The sequence below is a fragment of the Ammodytes marinus genome (genome assembly GCF_949987685.1).
Source record: "Ammodytes marinus genome assembly, chromosome: 10".
Classification (NCBI taxonomy): Eukaryota; Metazoa; Chordata; class Actinopteri; order Uranoscopiformes; family Ammodytidae; genus Ammodytes; species Ammodytes marinus.
Window position 1 is genome coordinate 4,977,734 of NC_137214.1, and position 17,500 is coordinate 4,995,233.

The following is a 17,500-nucleotide window of genomic DNA, read 5'->3' on the forward strand; positions in this document are numbered from 1 at the left end:
TATAGAGTTGTATGAAGAGAAATGGGCCAGTGGCAAAGTGTATAGCCACTTCCTGGTTATCGCACTGAGGCAATTCAGACCACTTGTTTTCATATGCTGCAGGAAACGCTTCGAGATCAGAAATGTGATCTGGCTCTCTCCAAGCCTCCTGTCCTGAGGGACCCAAGAAAGTGTGTGTGTGTGTGTGTGTGTGGGGAGCGGGGGGGGGGTCAATCTGTCGCCCCCGTCTCTCACTCGCTTGTGTGTGTCTTCCCCCCCCCCCCCCCCCCCCCCACACACACACACAGACAGAAGACGCACACATGCAGTCAGATACACAGGTACACACAGACATGCATAATGTACGCAAAGACAGAGAAGAAGAAAAAATATCGTCGTGATGATGGTACATTTTGAGGTAAATAAAGGGAATTGACGGCACGCAGCGGCACACTGTTAAGATTGTGCGGCAGTCAAACGATTCAGAAAAGGACTCGTCACATCAGTATGCAACCCCCTTCTACTTACCCAGCATGCACTTCTCCACCGGGTCCAGTGGGACCACTCTGTGACCCACTTCTGAGAGAGAGAAAAACCAGCGAGTGAGAGAGAGAGAGAGAGAGAGAGAGAGGCGGGATAGAGGGAGGGGACGAGCAACGGAGGAAAAATAGAGAACATAAGATGTCTGGTTGTGTGATGGCTGACAGAAATGGAGCTAACCTGAGCCCTGGAGGCTAATTCAAGTAGTTTCTATCTATCCCATGCCCCATTCAGGCTCACTAGCTTTTGGTCTTTTCCTCTCTCCAAAACTTTTCCCTTAAAAAAAAAATGAACTAGGCTGATCACACACACAAAGCGTAGAGCTCTAGAGCCCCCCAGTCTTACCTGGAGAAGCCCCCGACACAAATCCAATTCAGTCTGTCTCTTAAAACCTCTTCAAAAGTCTCACGCCCTTTTTTAACACCTGTTTCTGTTTCCTGTAATGCTCCATCTGACTTCCTCACTCACTGTGCTCTCCAGGTTATCTTGTCTTGTTCATATGTCTGCCTCTAACTCCTGCCCCTCCCCCCTCTTCCCCCTCTCCCCCTCTCCCCCCTTCCCACAGTCGGTGCTGTGATAAGAAGAGTTGCGGCAACAGGAACGAGACCCCGTCAGACCCGGTTATCATCGACAGGTAAGCAACCCTTTGTAATGCTGTACTGTCAACCAAGAGCACATAACCAGGCACGTAATGACTGGACCTATAGCCTCGTTTCCATTGAGCGCTTTGGTTTGGTGTGGCCTCGGAGCACATTTATTTGTTACCAAAAATAAGCAAAACCATACTGCACCCTTTTTTCCCGTCACCCTTTCGTTGGGGTTTAACAAGCTGTCACAAATGGTCACAAAATGGTGACGTTACACACTGCAGTCCGTTGATTGGTCGGACAGAATGATTTCTGTGTGAGAGTGTGGAACCACCTCTGCAAAGACAGTGAAGAGTCTTGTGTTAAGAGAAAGTGTCAGTGTGTAGCTCTTTGTTTATTCTGTGGTGTTTTTTCCTCTTCTTTGAATACCAAAGTAAGGGTGCTGTTGTCGGTAGTGGAAACGCAAGCCAGACCCAGGGTTAATGTGCCCCTGCCCGAACTGAACCGTGCCGCTCTCTGGAAACGAGGCATACGTGGAGAATACACAGGCATTAAATGTTGCGGGAAACGTACTTTAGATACAGTATAAAAACCACGGCAAACTTTCATTTACATTTCCAGTGTGAGTATGCAGCTGGAGGCTATATTTTCCGTCGTGCGATTTGGCTGAGAAAATAAAAAGCTGGCGGCCTAATAAAGCAGGCCACAGGTTGTTTAAATCTCAGCGACCATAATCCCTCTGTGCGAGAGTGAAATGTGTGAAACTGCAGTAAATAATATTCCTGCGGTGTGTGTGTGTGTGTGTGTGTGTGTGTGTGTGTGTGTGTGTGTGTGTGTGTGTGTGTGTGAGAGAGCAATCACAGAGCAGTGGAAGTGTGGTCAAACAGTGTTTGTGTGGTCGGGCCGATGAGCAGTTAGGGTTACAGCTACTGTATAGCGTGATGTGTGTGTGTGTGTGTGTGTGTGTTTATGTATATACTGTAAATCTCACTCTGGGGCCGATTGCGGTACTGAAGTTTGTCCACCGCTTTTGACACTTTCAGACACACACACACACACACACACACACACACACACACACACACACACACACACACACACACACACACACACACACACACACACACACACACACACACACACACACACACACACATTCCACTTCTCTTTGAGTGTATACACCTTTCTCCTGCCATCGTAAACTACCTCGGACCGATGCAGGAGCTAGCATGATTTACGGTCAAGTTGGAGAAAAAGAAAAGCTCTGTAGATTTACAGTCGGGCCTGTGCTGTGTGTGTGTGTGTGTGTGTGTGTGTGTGTACACGCGTGTGGCACACATGAGGACCAACAGCGTGAGGGGAAATTATTTGTTTATACTTGAGCAATTGTTGGACCGTGCACTTCAGTCTGCTCCGCTCAGGAGGAAACGAGGGTCTTTTGATAATGAATCTACTTTAGTTATTTATTGTTCTGTTTTTCACGATCTTTAACCTGTTTGAACAACTGTATCATCAGGTAACATGAAGGTTATCTAGGTTTTATGACTGATTTGAATTTGTCACATTTGTGAGTGTATTTCTGTACGCAGTGACCTGTGCTATCTGATGAACACAGCTGTCCTGTTTGTCGCTGCTGCTCTGTCAGAAGCTACTCTTTACCTGTGTGTGTGTGTGTGTGTGTGTGTGTGTGTGTGTGTGTGTGTGTGTGTGTGTGTGTGTGTGTGTGTGTGTGTGTGTGTGTGTGTGTGTGTGTGTGTGTGTGTGTGTGTGTGTGTGTGTGTGTGTGTGCGTGTGTGTGTGTGTGTGTGTGTGTGCCACCCTGGTTCCGCTCCAGTGAAGCAGAAGGCCTCACCTCAGCGCTCCCTGAGACAGCTGCACCCCACCACCACGTGGCCCCTCAGACAACATGCCTTGCCCATCACTCTGTGTGCCATATTTTCAGATTTTTCTTTTACACCTGCACGTTTTAAAACTTGTTGAATTTTCTCATCTGTCGCTCTGCTGTTTCTATGGCTTACGGTCAAACTTCCCCCCCTTTCCGTTCATCACAGTTTGAAGCAGAGCCTTGCCTTTGCATTTGCCTTGGTGAAAACTCTTGCTTGCTTGCGAACAGCTTTTTCCCACACGGAGCATGTGTTTGGCAGTATTCCCCCGGCGCCCCAGTGGCTCAGGTGTGAGGGCAGCTTTAACGAACAACAAATTAGAACAGGGGGAGGGGGGGGGGGGGGGGGAGGGACAAAACAACAGCAATATCTCCCTTCTTTTTCCTCTCCAGCGAGCACTCTCTTTTCTGGACAGGAAAATAGGTCAGGTGAGAGTTAGAGCGATGGTGGTGGTGGGGTTGGCTTGTTTTAAATGGGGGATGTAGAAGGAGAAGGAGGGTTTAGACAGCGTTTGCTCATTTTAGCACCAATATATTATTGGCAGTCGTAATAATCAGGGCTTCATAAACAAACAAACAACTACGAAGGGGGCTGAAACTGACTCAATTACTGTGAGTCCCCCCCCTCCTTCCTCCCCCTTCAAATTCATAAAGAAATAGCATCAGCAAAAGCCCCCTCTCTCCGCCCTTGAAGTTATTTAGTTGGTTAAATAAGGGCTCGTTAGCCCGCCGCTGTTTGGCAGAGATGATTAGATTTTACAGCCCTAATTAGCCGGGCCCTAGCTGGAACTCTTCTGGAAGAGTAATGGCTCTGATTGCCTAATTAGCTCTCTCTCTCTCGTTAAGAGGAGAAACAGGCCACTGCAGCACAACCGCAGGAATGAGGGAAAATAAAGTCAGCTAATGAGAAACTTATTTGATTGTTAGGTAGAACAAATGTGGTACAGTAGTGTGGATCAGGCAGCGCTCTGGGTGTACTGTACTACTCGCTCACCAGGAGAATACTCTCTTTACCTCTCCTCATGTTTGAAAGGAGGAGTTGTTTGTCTACTCTACAAGGAGCAATGTGATACAGTTTTTTAATTATGAGGCATATTTGTTTGGGCTATGATAGGGAAAAACACTAACATAGTTTGAAGTTGTACAACACATCCCCCCTTTCCATCTGTACTGGCTTTGTGCTGTTTTCTTTTGGTTTGGAGCTATCGTGGTTGCAGAAGAATGCAATTTTACAAGGGCATTATAATCTCTGTCATATTGTCATACTTTTACATTATGTCACCTCTGGGCTGGTGACTTGACACTTGGTAGGGGAAGCAGCTGATGTTGCGTTGCCTTACAATCCCCCATACTTCCCTGTGATTAAATTTGGTAGAGAAATATTTAGGGTGTCCCAACACATGCAATATACTGAGAAATACCCCAGTACCCTACTATATACGGATAGATTTCTGGTGTGGAAATCAGCAGCTTTCTTAGCAGTGCCGACCCACAATTCACTGCGAAAACAACCAGTAATGTAACAGATATTTAAGCAAGAGGCAAGTTCAAGGAGTGATGTTATGATGAAATAAATAAGTAAAAGTATGTCCCATTTGTGGGCCTACTGCATGCTAACTACTTGTTTTATGGTCAGCTGTATAGAATAGTAAAAAGAAAGAGTATACGGTATATGCGATTTGCAACGCGGGGTGAAAAGTAAGAGGCTCCTGTGTGTGTCTCTATCTCTTCCCCAGGGAAACGTGTGCGGTCCACTGTAGTCAGGATAAGATGAGGGGAGCCCCCTTAACCCCCCACATCCACTTCCACTTCCACTTCCACCTCTCCCCCTATCACTGCTGGTTAGCGTGGGGTTAATGGTATGCAGCCACAGCTAGTAGTCAGTCTATCATGTGCCTGGATGGGCCTCAAATGACAAACACATTTCCCCTCTCACCCGTGTGCGCCTTGGCCTTCTCTCTGCATTGCTCTCCTTAAACATCTCTCCCCAAAGCTTATCTGCTTATCATTTACATGCTGCGTCCGTGTAATTGTGGACTAATCTCTATTGGTTTTTGGGGGGGTTTGACTGTCCCTCCGGCCCCATGTGTCCCTTCTCTCTAGCCTCCTATACCACCTGTGTCCCATGGCCCTGTCCCTGTCTGTCCAGCTCCCTTAGGCCTGCTGCAGGGTGTCCCCCCAGGCAGGGAGAGGGTGGGGGGGGAGACTCCCTGTGACCCAAGATAAGCACCCACTCTGGACAGCCATCCAGTCATATCCCATCATCCACCCTCTCCATTCACCATGCGTGGAGGGTGTGGGTGTCAGGTTTGCATGTTATTTCAGGTTTATAGCTGTTTTGGAGTGTGTGTTTGCATTTGCCCACACTCCTTACGGCCCGCCGTTGATGTGGCCCATTTCCTCGCATGCTTGTGTCTGCGTTTGTGTATCCACAGCAGTGTTGGTTATTTCCTCGGGAGTGTGTTTGTGTGTTGACAGAGGCCATTTCCTTTTTGCTAGTGTGTGTGCGTGTGTGTGTGCGTGTGTGTGTGTGTGTGCGTGCGTGCGTGCGTGTGTGTGTTTGTGTCTTAAGTGAAGAATGTCGGGCAGGAAGTGCTCCTCCCGGGGAAAGATGATGTCATGGCGGACAGTTTCCTGCTCTGTGAGCTTACAGGGGAATGGACTCGGTCTCAGCTTCATGGTGGTGTAGTTAGTGGACCTTGGTTCTCCTGCCTGCCATCCTGCCTCATAGGGCCACACCTGCTTTGGTTGGACACCGGATCACATGACACATCTGGAAGGAACAAATCAACTTTGGAGGGGCCAGCAAAGTTTTGTGTAAAGCATTTCACCAAGCTGATGCCCTGCTGCATATAGCTTGTTTGTCACTCTGGCCCTCTTTGTCTCCCTGTGTAGTGGGGAACCCCCTCATTGTTTTGGTTGTTATGTTTTGGATGCACTTCCTGGGGTGAGAGGTCATGTGTTGCCTTGGCTGGGCTAACGTGTGCTAGTGAATAATGTATGTCATTGACTTTATGTCAGCCCTGCCAGCCCCCCAAGCCGAGCCCACCCATGTTTAATTCATCCATCTCATCTGTGTGTGTGTGTGTGTGTGTGTGTGTGTGTGTGTGTGTGTGTGTGTGTGTGTGCATGCAACTCTGTGTATGCTTGTGTGTGTGTGTGTGTGTGTGTGTGTGTAAGTGTGTGGTTGTGTGTGTATACATCTGTGTGTGTGTGTGTGTGTCTGTGTGTGTGTCTGTGTGTGTGTGTGTGCGCGTGCGTGTTTGTGTGTGTGTGTCATTTAGAGGCCCAGTCTGCACCTGTCCAGCCATTAGCCCCCTTCTCATTTGCATTTGATGCTAATTTGGTTTACTGGCAGCGCCTTCCGTCCCCTCAGCTTAGTTTCACTTTCATATCCATGACTGTGTTAGGCTGGAGACTCTCTTACAGTAAAGCTCCCACATGCTTCTCACTGTATGTGCTAAGGTGTCTGAATGTCCATGTCTACATTGTTTTATTCTGTCTTTCCTGTGTCCTAGGTCTGTTTTTATTTAATGCAGGGTAGTCTCTCTTTTCTCCTCTATTTTCCCTAAGTTTTTTTTTTGTCTTTGACTAACTATCACAAGCTTAAATGATTCCTTCATAAGAAGCTAGAGATCATTAAGTCTGACAATATCTCCCTTATGGCATTTCTCTCTTCCTTGATATTTCAGCAAATGCTCTTTTTTCTCTTAAGAAGATTTTTTCTTCCTGGTTGATTGTGTTGTTTCTTTTGTGTGATCTTAGCGGAGGGGGCAGCTGCAGTAGATGTTAGAGGGGAGGCTTTGAAACAAGGCCCTGGCCCTGAGCGGGTTGTGCTGCTTTGTGCAGCAGGGCTCCAGGGGCAAAGAGAGGCAGAGTTTGCTGGCTCATCGATATGCAGCCAGAACTCCCCTCTGCCCCAGGTGCTGGCTGCCTCACAAATCTGACACACACACATAAGAAAACACACAAATAAGAACACACACACACACACACACATATGAACACACACACATACACATAAGAACGCAAGCACGCACACACACACACACACACACACACACACACACACACACACATAAGAACACACACAGACACACACATACACATAAGAACGCATGCATGCACTCACACGCACGCACAAACACACACACACACACACACACACACACACACACACACACACACACACACACACACACACACACACACACAGATGGATCGCTCACCCTCAGATAAACTCATACACAGTACACAAATACATATGCAGATGCACGCATGAATCCACAGGCGGGCAACAGTAAACACGCATACACACACGCATACACACACACACACACACACATACACACGCACACACACACACACACACACACACACACACACACACGCATACACACACACACACACACACACACCCATTGACCTGCAGCTCTCTGCATCTGTTTGGTAGTGTTCTTTTTATCCCTGCGGTGGTTTTCATACACACACACACACACACACACACACACACACACACACACACACACACACACACACACCCCTCCAGGGCTGGAAGAAAGCACAGCCCCAGGGGACGGGCGGCCCCGCTGATTGACAGCAGGGAGTTTGGAGGTCGAGGGAGCCTCTGAAACATGCGCTGCCTCTCTCTCTCTCTCTCATCCACACCTTCGGCCCCTAACAACTGGCCCCGCTTTCATTTACACACACCCCCACACAAAAATGAACACTTCATCATCATTCTCGGAGTAAACATTCTGGTGGTGTGTTCCCGTGGTTATGAAATATCAAGACAACACACAATCTCTTTTGGTTTTATGTTGAGGAAACAATGAGGAACGCCTCAAACTTAGGTTTGTGTGTGTGTTTGTTGCATTGTTGTCTTTTAATTATTTCCCCGGTAAACTAAACAGAGCTGCCGTACACACTTTATTGGACATTTAGGCTAATGCTTCCCAGCTGAATGTAGCTAACAAACTGTTTATTACAGTGAAATAAACACTGATGTAATTCATACATTTCATAACAGTGAAAAGTTCTGGGTTGTCATGACGCAAGGAGCTATTTTTTTTTGGGGGGGGGGGGGTGAGCGCTAACTGTAAATAGCGCTCTCTTTTAGCTCTATTTTCTCTTGCAAACTTGCTTTGTCATTACCGCTCGACATTGCCTTGCTTGACCTGGCCTCTCTCTCTCTCTCTCCTCTTGGCCCGTCCCGTCTGCCTTTGTGTCAGTGTTTGTTCTTGTCCCAGAATGAGAGGTTTTGGGCTGGCCACGGCTGACCCAAATGAGTAGCGTCCTACTTCTCTCCGAGCTATTTAAGACATTTTATGGCGTTGAAAATTGCAGGCAGTATACAACGAGATATAAAGATAGTGTGTGGGGGGGGGGGGGATCTAAATAGAAAGAAGATATATTTACCGTACGCTAGGTCTTGTGTATGTCTCGTGGCGACGGAGAAAAAAAAGTTACGTTTTCCAGGATTTAGTCAGTGACTTGACTGGCCCTGGAAGATGCGCTCAATTTGCTTTTCAAATGAGGCGTGAAGAGCGTCGGGGGCGTGTGTGTGTGCCTCTTGGTGTGACGCTATACATTTAGACATGCATGGTTATGTGTGTGTGTGTGTGTGTGTGTGTGTGTGTGCGCGCGCGGCAGGCTTTGTTTTCTCAATGCTCTGATGTGCAAGGACAGTGGAGCGTACGGCCCGCTAAGTGCTCTCTTCACAGCCTGTGTTACATGGCTGCCTGTGTGTGTGTGTGTGTGTGTGTGTGTGTGTGTGTGTGTTGCTTGTAATTGAATAGACATCACAGTAGCAACACTCTCTCTGTCAGCGGGACGGGCCCGCTGTGTCATGGAGCAGTGTCTGCTCTTCACCGATGATTCAATGTTTACTGATTATATTAGAACACAGACTGTTTGCCTTATACACCACCTCCATACAGTAACCCCCATCTATCTATCTATCTATCTATCTATCTATCTATCTATCTATCTATCTATCTATCTATCTATCTATCTATCTATCTATCTATCTATCTATCTATCTATCTATCTATCTATCTATCTATCTATCTATCTATCTATCTATCTATCTATCATACTCACTTCCTATGGCTTTAGTGTAGGTCCTTTCCCTGTGTAGCTCCGTGGCCCAGGAGGATGTTGGGTCCAGGTGTCCAGGATGAGTGCTGGTGACCTGCTGGGCCCCAGAGCTAAGATGTATAGTCTGTTGATTGTTTTCCATCAATCTGTCCAGGAAGAATGGATGGCTGGCTGGCTGGCTGGCTGGCTGGCCAGGCGCTGTGAGCGGGCCGGTAGCTCTCAGTTTCACACGCCACAATGGGAGGAAAAACCTGCGCGGCATGGGGGGGAGGGGGGAGACAGGGAGGGGAGGGAGGGAGAGATATGGAGTGTGAGAGAGCTGCTGGTGGGACTCGGCAACAAGGGAATGATCCTTTTAATATATTCTGATTATTCTGTCTGGAGATTTTTCCCTATATAAAATGTCAAGATAATTTTTTGGCATTTTGACTTTTTTATTAGACTGTTTTGGAAAGACAGAGGAGAAATGGGGCAGAGAGGGGAATGACATGCAGGGAACGACCACGGGTCCACGGATTCTAACCCGGGTCTGCTGTGAAGAGGACTGAGCCTCTATGGGGGTTTAAATTGTCTTTAAAAAAGATAAAACACTTTTATTCTGGCACTAAGGCTATGCAGTAGCCATATCATTATTTTTCAGAGGTTGAAGCTCTTCATATCTTGCTCTCATGTGTGAGTTGTGAGACATTTCTGAGCTGTGTACGGTTAAGGAACAATAAAAGAAAAGAATCTTCAAGCGGGAGCAGTCTCTGCCGTAATTAAACGTAAAGCGGCGAGACGTCAACATGCCGACAACTACGGTCAACAGCATTGTTTGCCATCAAAGGGGATGATAGATATTCTTACATTTCTAATATATTATTTTATTTGCATTAATCAACAAACAAATGTGACCCCAGCATCACATGTCACTGTTCAGAAAGAAGGCTGAATTTGAAAAAGGCCTTTGTTTGTGTTTATGTAACTGATGAGACAAAGTATAAAAGGCGTAGGCGGTCGACTGAGACACTCTGTTGTTTTACACCACCTTGCCCCCCCCCTTTGTGTGTGTGTGTGTGTATGTGTGTGTGTGTGTGTGTGTGTGTGTGTGTGTGTGTGTGTGTGTGTGTGTGCGCACTGCTAATGTTTCGTTGCTTTGTTTGTTTGTTTGTTTGTTTACCGCGTGGCTTGACCTCGCTTGGGAGGAATGTTCACTTGTGTGTTCTTTTTCTCCACGTGTCTCTCTCTCTCCTTCATCTCTCTCTCTCTCTCTCTCTCACTCTCTCTCTCTCTCTCTGCCCTCTTTGTCTAGGTGTTTCTTCCTTTGGTCCTCCCACTCAAACCTCCAGATTTAACTCTGTTGGGTTTTTTAATGTTGTTGGTGGTTAATAACACTGGGAATCTTTGGCGGCATTTGAAAGGGCTCTTCCTCGGTATAAAGCGCATTGTGCCTGTATATCTCGGCACGCTTTGCAGGAGAGAGTGGCGCTCATTATCCCCGTTATTGGCTCCTCCGACGCAGACAGGCTGTGATTTACATGAGGTGACATTCAGGTTCAAACGGGCAGACCTTTTCGCAACCTGTTTTCTGCGACAACAATTAACAGTGTCTCTCTTCTGTATCCTCTTTTTCCTCTCCGCACACCACTCCTTCTCTCTGTCTCTCTGTCTCTCTCTCTCTCTCTGTCTCTCTCTCTCTCGGGCTATTGTCTTCCAACAAACACAGAAGAGTGAGGGGCGTGCAAGGAGGTGAAATTGTTGGTTTATTATCTGACTTAAACACAATTGGACTGTGTAAGTGTACAGGACTCCACATAGGGGGGATGCAGGGGATATTCCCCCCTAAATATTAAGAAGAGGTACATTTGTCCCCCTCAAAGAAATATGAAAGATAACCCCCCTGGTCCCCAAAAAAGGTCAAATAACAGATCAGGCAGTTGATACATTTAGAAATCCTTTTTTAATTTTTTTTTAAGATATTTTTTTGGCATTTTTATGCTTTATTGATAGTGTAGAGACAGAGTTGAAATGGGGCAGAGAGGGGAGTGACATGCAGAGAACGACCGCGGGCTGGAATCGAACCCGGGTCCGCTGCTGGCCGAGGCCCATGGGGGGGGGACGCCCTACCAACTGAGCTAAGGGCACCCCTTCCTTTTCTTTTTTAAAGAATATTTCTTTTTGCATTTTTCGCTTTTTTTTATTAGACAGATGTGGAGAGAAAGAGTTGACATGGAGCAAAGAGGGGAGGACATGCAGAGAACTGTCCACGGGTCGGATTTGAACCTGTGGTCTGCTGCAGGAGAACTGAGCCTATATGGGGGACGCTCTAACCACTACACCATGAGCTGCCCTTTATATAGCCTTCTCACCTGTAAATATACAGTATATACTGTACAATATATATACAATATCCCAACTATTTCCAACATCCCTCAAGTGGACCGTACCATCTTAACCTTGCCGACCTCCCACCATTGCAGTGGCTTTCTCTGCAGTGTAGCCCTGTGCAAGGCAATGTAGACAGTGTAGTAATATAAGCAGCTATACTCCACTTTTTACCTTGTGTCTAAGGATGAATGCTAACGTTATCTGGTTTCTCAGCCCTCAGAAGCCCCCCCCCCCTCCTCCCCATGTTGACACAAACCTACACCCGTGGTCTCCAAGAATAATAGTCTTGTTTGTACAATCAAAGAAAAACCAGCTTATAAACGAATCCTCTACATTTCAACCACTGACCCTTGAAAATTCACAAAACAGACTATTACACACGTTCACGGGGGCAGAGATAGTATAGCCCACACACACACACACACACACACACACACACACACACACACACGCACACATACGCATATGTTCAAACACAGAGACAAACTTACGAGTGTGCATGGCGTTAATGAAGCGCATCTCTCTTCTGTCATGGACGGCCGTGTTAGCATGACAAGATGTTTACACACACAATCACTGGGGCCGGGCGCCTGTGTGTGTGTGTGTGTGTGTGTGTGTGTGTGTGTGTGTGTGTGTGTGTGTGTGTGTGTGTGTGTGTTTGTGTGTGTGATGTGTGGGCCGGGGATGAAAGAGAGATGAGAGGAGGAGAGAGGGAAGGAGCTGATGTTTTTTCTGTGTTTGACAGTGGAGGACAGTTGTAACAGAAACCCCACTGAGAGAGACAGTGGAGAGATATTACATAGACCGACAACACAGAAAGAAAAATCTCTGTCTCTCTCTCTCCCTGTCTCTATCTGTCTGTGTCTCTCTCTCTCTTTCTCTGTCTCTCTACCACATTCTCCAATCCGAAAAGGAAAACAATTAGACAATTTGCAAGCCTCGCTCCCCCCCTCTCCCCCTTGTCCTGCAGTCTACATTACAAATGAGCAACCTGGCATTTATCACATCACTACAAACATTTATTAAAGCCGGTTCCCCCCTCTGCAAAGCTACACAGATAACACTGGGTAATTGCAGAGACTGGCTCTATTAGTTAAGTATGCCTAATGTCACTGCCTCCCAACATTAATGGACGCCACGGTATTATGTTCCTAGCGCTCATTACCAAACCCCCCCCCCCCCCCTTCAAACACACACACACACACACACACACACACACACACACACACACACACACACACACACACACACACACACACACACACACACACACACACACCACACACACCCTCTCCCCCTCCATTGACCCTGCAGCAGGAGTCTGTGCCACTCTAATGAGAAATGGAAAACACTGCTCCACAAGCTCCAAGACACACACACACACACACACACACACACACACACACACACACACACACACACACACACACACTGCGGGAGCCATTACAAGGGGACAGAGGGGGTACAACAGTATAATCACACACGCCCAGGGAAACAATTGCGCCCGTTATCAGAGTGATCACATTATAAAAGTTTAATAAACACCAAACGCCTAATGGTGAATTAGCCCGCATCTGCCCTGTGTTGTGCCAGGCTATAATTAGTGATTTAACAGAGACAAACAAATGTTTTTAAAGCCAGGGCCTTTTCACAGTCAACAGATTTTCAGTCGGACATAAATTATCCGGAGAAGAAAACAACGCGGCTAAGGGTGATCTGTGTGCTACGGAAAAGCGTTAGGGTCAAAATAGACGGGGGGGGGGGGGGGGGGGGGGGGGGGCATTTAAACTTATGATAACTCATGAGAAAAACTATACAGTATTCAAACATCAACCATGCATCTTTGCTACAACCTCATTGTTACCCAAATGAGACCTCCTCTAAGCTAAATGGTAAATGGACTTGACTTATATAGCGCTATTTAGCCGATTTTCTCAGCCCCAAAGCGCTTAACATTTCTTACCACATTCACCCATTCACACACACACACACACTCAATCACCGATGGCAGTAGCTGCCATGCAAGGCGCTCTCTGAACCATCGGGAGCAATGTGGGGTTCAGTGTCTCTTTGCCCAGGGACACTTGGACATGTGGCGGGTAGGCGGGGGATCGAACCTCCGACCCTGCAATCCAGTGGACGAACGCCCTACCCACTTCGCCACTCCCACCCGCTCAACTAGCGCAAGTACACTTGGGTGTTGCGCTTATTAGACGCCGCTCTCGTCTCACAGCCCGCTGCACATAGAGAGCAATATATGATTAGTGTTGCTTATTGAGGTCTATCTGGTTTTGGTAAAAATCAGGTTGTGACCCTTATGACGATAGCAAAGATGCATCGTTTTCAGGTTCAACATCGTTTTGCTCATGAAAGTACAAATCTTTACCTGTCCAGTTCATTCTCAACATCAAGTGAAAAAAACAGTCCTCCTTTCATTTTTATTCTCTCCCATTGCCCTAATACTAATCTGTGATCTTGACTGCAAGACGCCACAAGTCACACACACACACACACACACACACACACACACACACACACACACACACACACACACACACACAGACAGATAGTCACACAGACAGACAGACAGTCACACACACACACACACACACAGAGAACCACTGAGAGCAGAGTTTGGCTGTAGCCCCGGTCTGGTCTTTCTAAGTGGCACTTGAGATGTGTATGGAGAGAGGCGGACTGGTGCTTGAGATTGTTGAGGAGGAGAGAGTGAAGGAGGGAGGGAGGGATTAACTGAAGAACAGAAAGAGGAAGAGATGGCTGGTGAATGACGTGGAATAAGTTAGCCAAGAAAAAGAAATGGGCTCTCCTCCCTCTCTTCAGGGCAAAAGGAGCTGTTGTGTGTGTGTGTGTGTGTCTATTTTGATACGGGTGTCTGTCTGTGTGTGTCTGTGTGTGCATTCGTATGAGTGCCTACGTGGGGCATTGACGTTAAATCGATAACAATTTATAATTTACAATCGCAAGGACCTATCACTTCTTCTAGGGGCCTCCATCCCCGCTCATCAATATTACATCAGGACCTCAGACTCTCAGTGTGAGGAGAGGAAAGGGAATATGGCTTTGGTCCAGTCTGTGTGTGTGTGTGCGTGTGTGTGTGTGTGTGTGTGTGTGTGTGTGTGTGTGTGTGTGTGTGCGTGCGAGTGTGTGTGTGTGTGTGTGTGTGTGTGTGTGTGTGTGTGTGTGTAGGAGGGGATTGTGGGCGGAGGGGGGAGGGCATCTGCTGAGGTTGTAGAAAACATCGCTTCCAGCATACACAAATGTGCAAACGCATAGGCCTGCCTGCCTGCCTGCCTGCTTGGCATGTGTGTGTATGTACGTGTGTGTCTGCATCTATCTGACCGCTTGTGTGTGTGTGTGTGTGTGTGTGTGTGTGTGTGTGTGTGTGTGTGTGTGTGTGTGTGTGTGTGCGCTTGCCAGCTGAGTGACAGTTTGGTATTGATCGGTGGGAGGCCCCGGTGTCATTAGACCCAGTATGGACCAGCAGGCACACGTGGAGGTCAGGGCACGGAGTTAGTGTGTGTGTGTGTGTGTGTGTGTGTGTGTGTGTGTGTGTGCGTGTGTGTATGTGTGTATTTGGACATGAGTGTGTATGTGTGTGTGTGAGAGGGGGGACCAAGTGTTCAGTAGTGACAGGCTCAAGCCTCTGAAAGAAAATCAATGGTGTCATAAGAGGAAGGTTTCCTCCACCCCCCCTCTCTACCTCCTCCTCTTCTTCCTCTCATCCTTTCTTTTTCCTTTTCATTCTTCTCAGCTGGGAGATGGTCCACAGACCCTCCATTTACCGCTTCGGTTCTTCTCCATCCTTTTTATCTTTCTTTTTTGAGCATCTCTATTTCCGTGATACACGCACACACACACACACACACACACACACACACACACACACACACACACACACACACACACACACACACACACTGAAGGTAGCATTCCTGGGTCAGGGCAGGGGGTTGTATGTGTGACGTGCGGATCAATCCGAGGGGTTATCCTGGCCAAAAGGAGCTATTAGTGACAGCACAGATCCTGGATCAGCCCTGATATATATACTGTATATATATATATATATATATATATATATATATATATATATATATATATATATATATATATATATATTTAATTTACACTGGATGCTGGGGACATGCCCTGCACTTTTATTATTATTATAAGTATAATTTGGTAAAACATGTTCTTAGCAAAGCGTGCACAAAGAAATATATATAGAAGCCATAAGTAATACTGAAAATGATGGACGAACTAGAATAGTTATACACGATTAAAGTAGGCCATTTGACATAAAGAGGATGTCAGCAATACTCATTGTTTTTGTTATTTCCATTATTTCAAAGTTGCCAGAATTCCGTAAAAAATGTTTCTCGGTGTCTCAAATTTGTATCTGAAAAAAGTGTCCCCACTACCAGATAAGAGAAAGACTCCAAACTCAGTTACGTTTGATAGAAAGAAAACAACTGATTTAACTTTATTTTATTGTGAATCTAAGCTGTCCTTCAGTTTATTTTTTATTGAGGATGATGAGCGAACACACACACACACACACACACACACACACACACACACACACACACACACACACACACACACACACACACACACACACACACACACACACACACACACACACACACACACACACACACACACACACACACACACACACACACACACACACACACACACACACACACACACGGAGGCAGGCAGGCAGGCAGGCAGGCAGGGCAAGCCTCCACCTGTTCTCTTGCCTGAGGGGACTAGTATGGTAGATAACAGTTTGAGTGGGCCTGCTGCAAAACACTAATCAGACCTAACACTGCCTAATTAGCACAGAGTCTGCTGATTGGCTTACAGCAATAATTAACACAGGTGAGAATAATTAGCTCCCCATAGACCTGTTTGTGTGTGCCTCTCTGTGTGTGTGTGTGTGTGTGTGTGTGTGTGTGTGTGTGTGTGTGTGTGTGTGTGTGTGTGTGTGCGTGTGGATGTTATTATGCAGTCTTGGTCCCCAGTGAGACAGGGGGAGGCAGCGAGAAGAATCAAACTCATTACTGAAACCAGGCCAACCTGTGTTAGGTGCTCTGCTTTCCCACACCCTGAGAATGATCCACGGAGAAATCCACCTCTCCTATCTCTTCCCTTTCGTGTGTGTGTGTGTGTGTGTGTGTGTGTGTGTGTGTGTGTGTCATTGCCGATGACTGAAGGATGCATTTGAGGAATCTCACCGCTAGGTGAACCTGCTAAGATGAGATAAAGGGGCATCTTTCTATCATATTCTGTCTCTCTGGTGGTCTGCCTCTCTCTCTCTCTCTCTCTCTTATCCCCTGCCCAGCACTCTTTCATTCCATCTTTTAACACAGTATAGAAATCAAATGGGGAGAAAAAATGTTGGCGAGCGCTGTCTTCCTCCATATAAAAAAAAAGGCTGAGCATACTGTATAGCCTCTCTCCTTCTCCATAAAATTGTATATAGTGTACACATTCCATGAACTAGTACTTAGCGCCTGGCTGTATACATATATATATATATATATGTATTTATGGTAGATACTGAATCATGCTCAGCCAACGCCTCCTGATGCCTCTCCAATAGAGAGATAATGAGTTAGAAAAGAAGAGACACAGAAAGAAAAGAAAGAGAAGGGGACAGTCAGTCTGTTAGCAGCATGGTGTCCTCCATCTCACTCTCCTCCACGCTTTAGTTCTTCTTCTTCTTTCTTTTCTTTGATCAGGCCCACATCACAGAGGAGGGAGGCGGCTACGGCAGACATTGAGATGGGGTTAATATCGGAACACAATTGACGGCTTGTCACTTCTTAGCTCCGAGGCAACCGACAGCGCTGTAGTAGTTAGTTAGGTTGCCGGAGAGAAGGGGACACACACACACACACACACACACACACACACACACACACACACACACACACACACACACACACACACACACATACACACATACACACACACACACACACACACACACACACACACACACACACACACACACACA

General features: G+C 46.8%; 1 protein-coding gene across 1 annotated transcript in view; it reads left to right on the plus strand.

The window, feature by feature from the left end:
• Positions 1-17,500, plus strand: part of LOC307256724 (transcription factor COE1-like) — a 74,321-nt gene that overhangs the window by 5,785 nt on the left and 51,036 nt on the right. Inside the window, exon 6 of the mRNA XM_080035808.1 lies at positions 1,085-1,153. Within this exon, the coding sequence (XP_079891934.1) occupies positions 1,085-1,153 (69 nt within the window). The remainder of the gene's footprint in view (positions 1-1,084; positions 1,154-17,500) is intronic.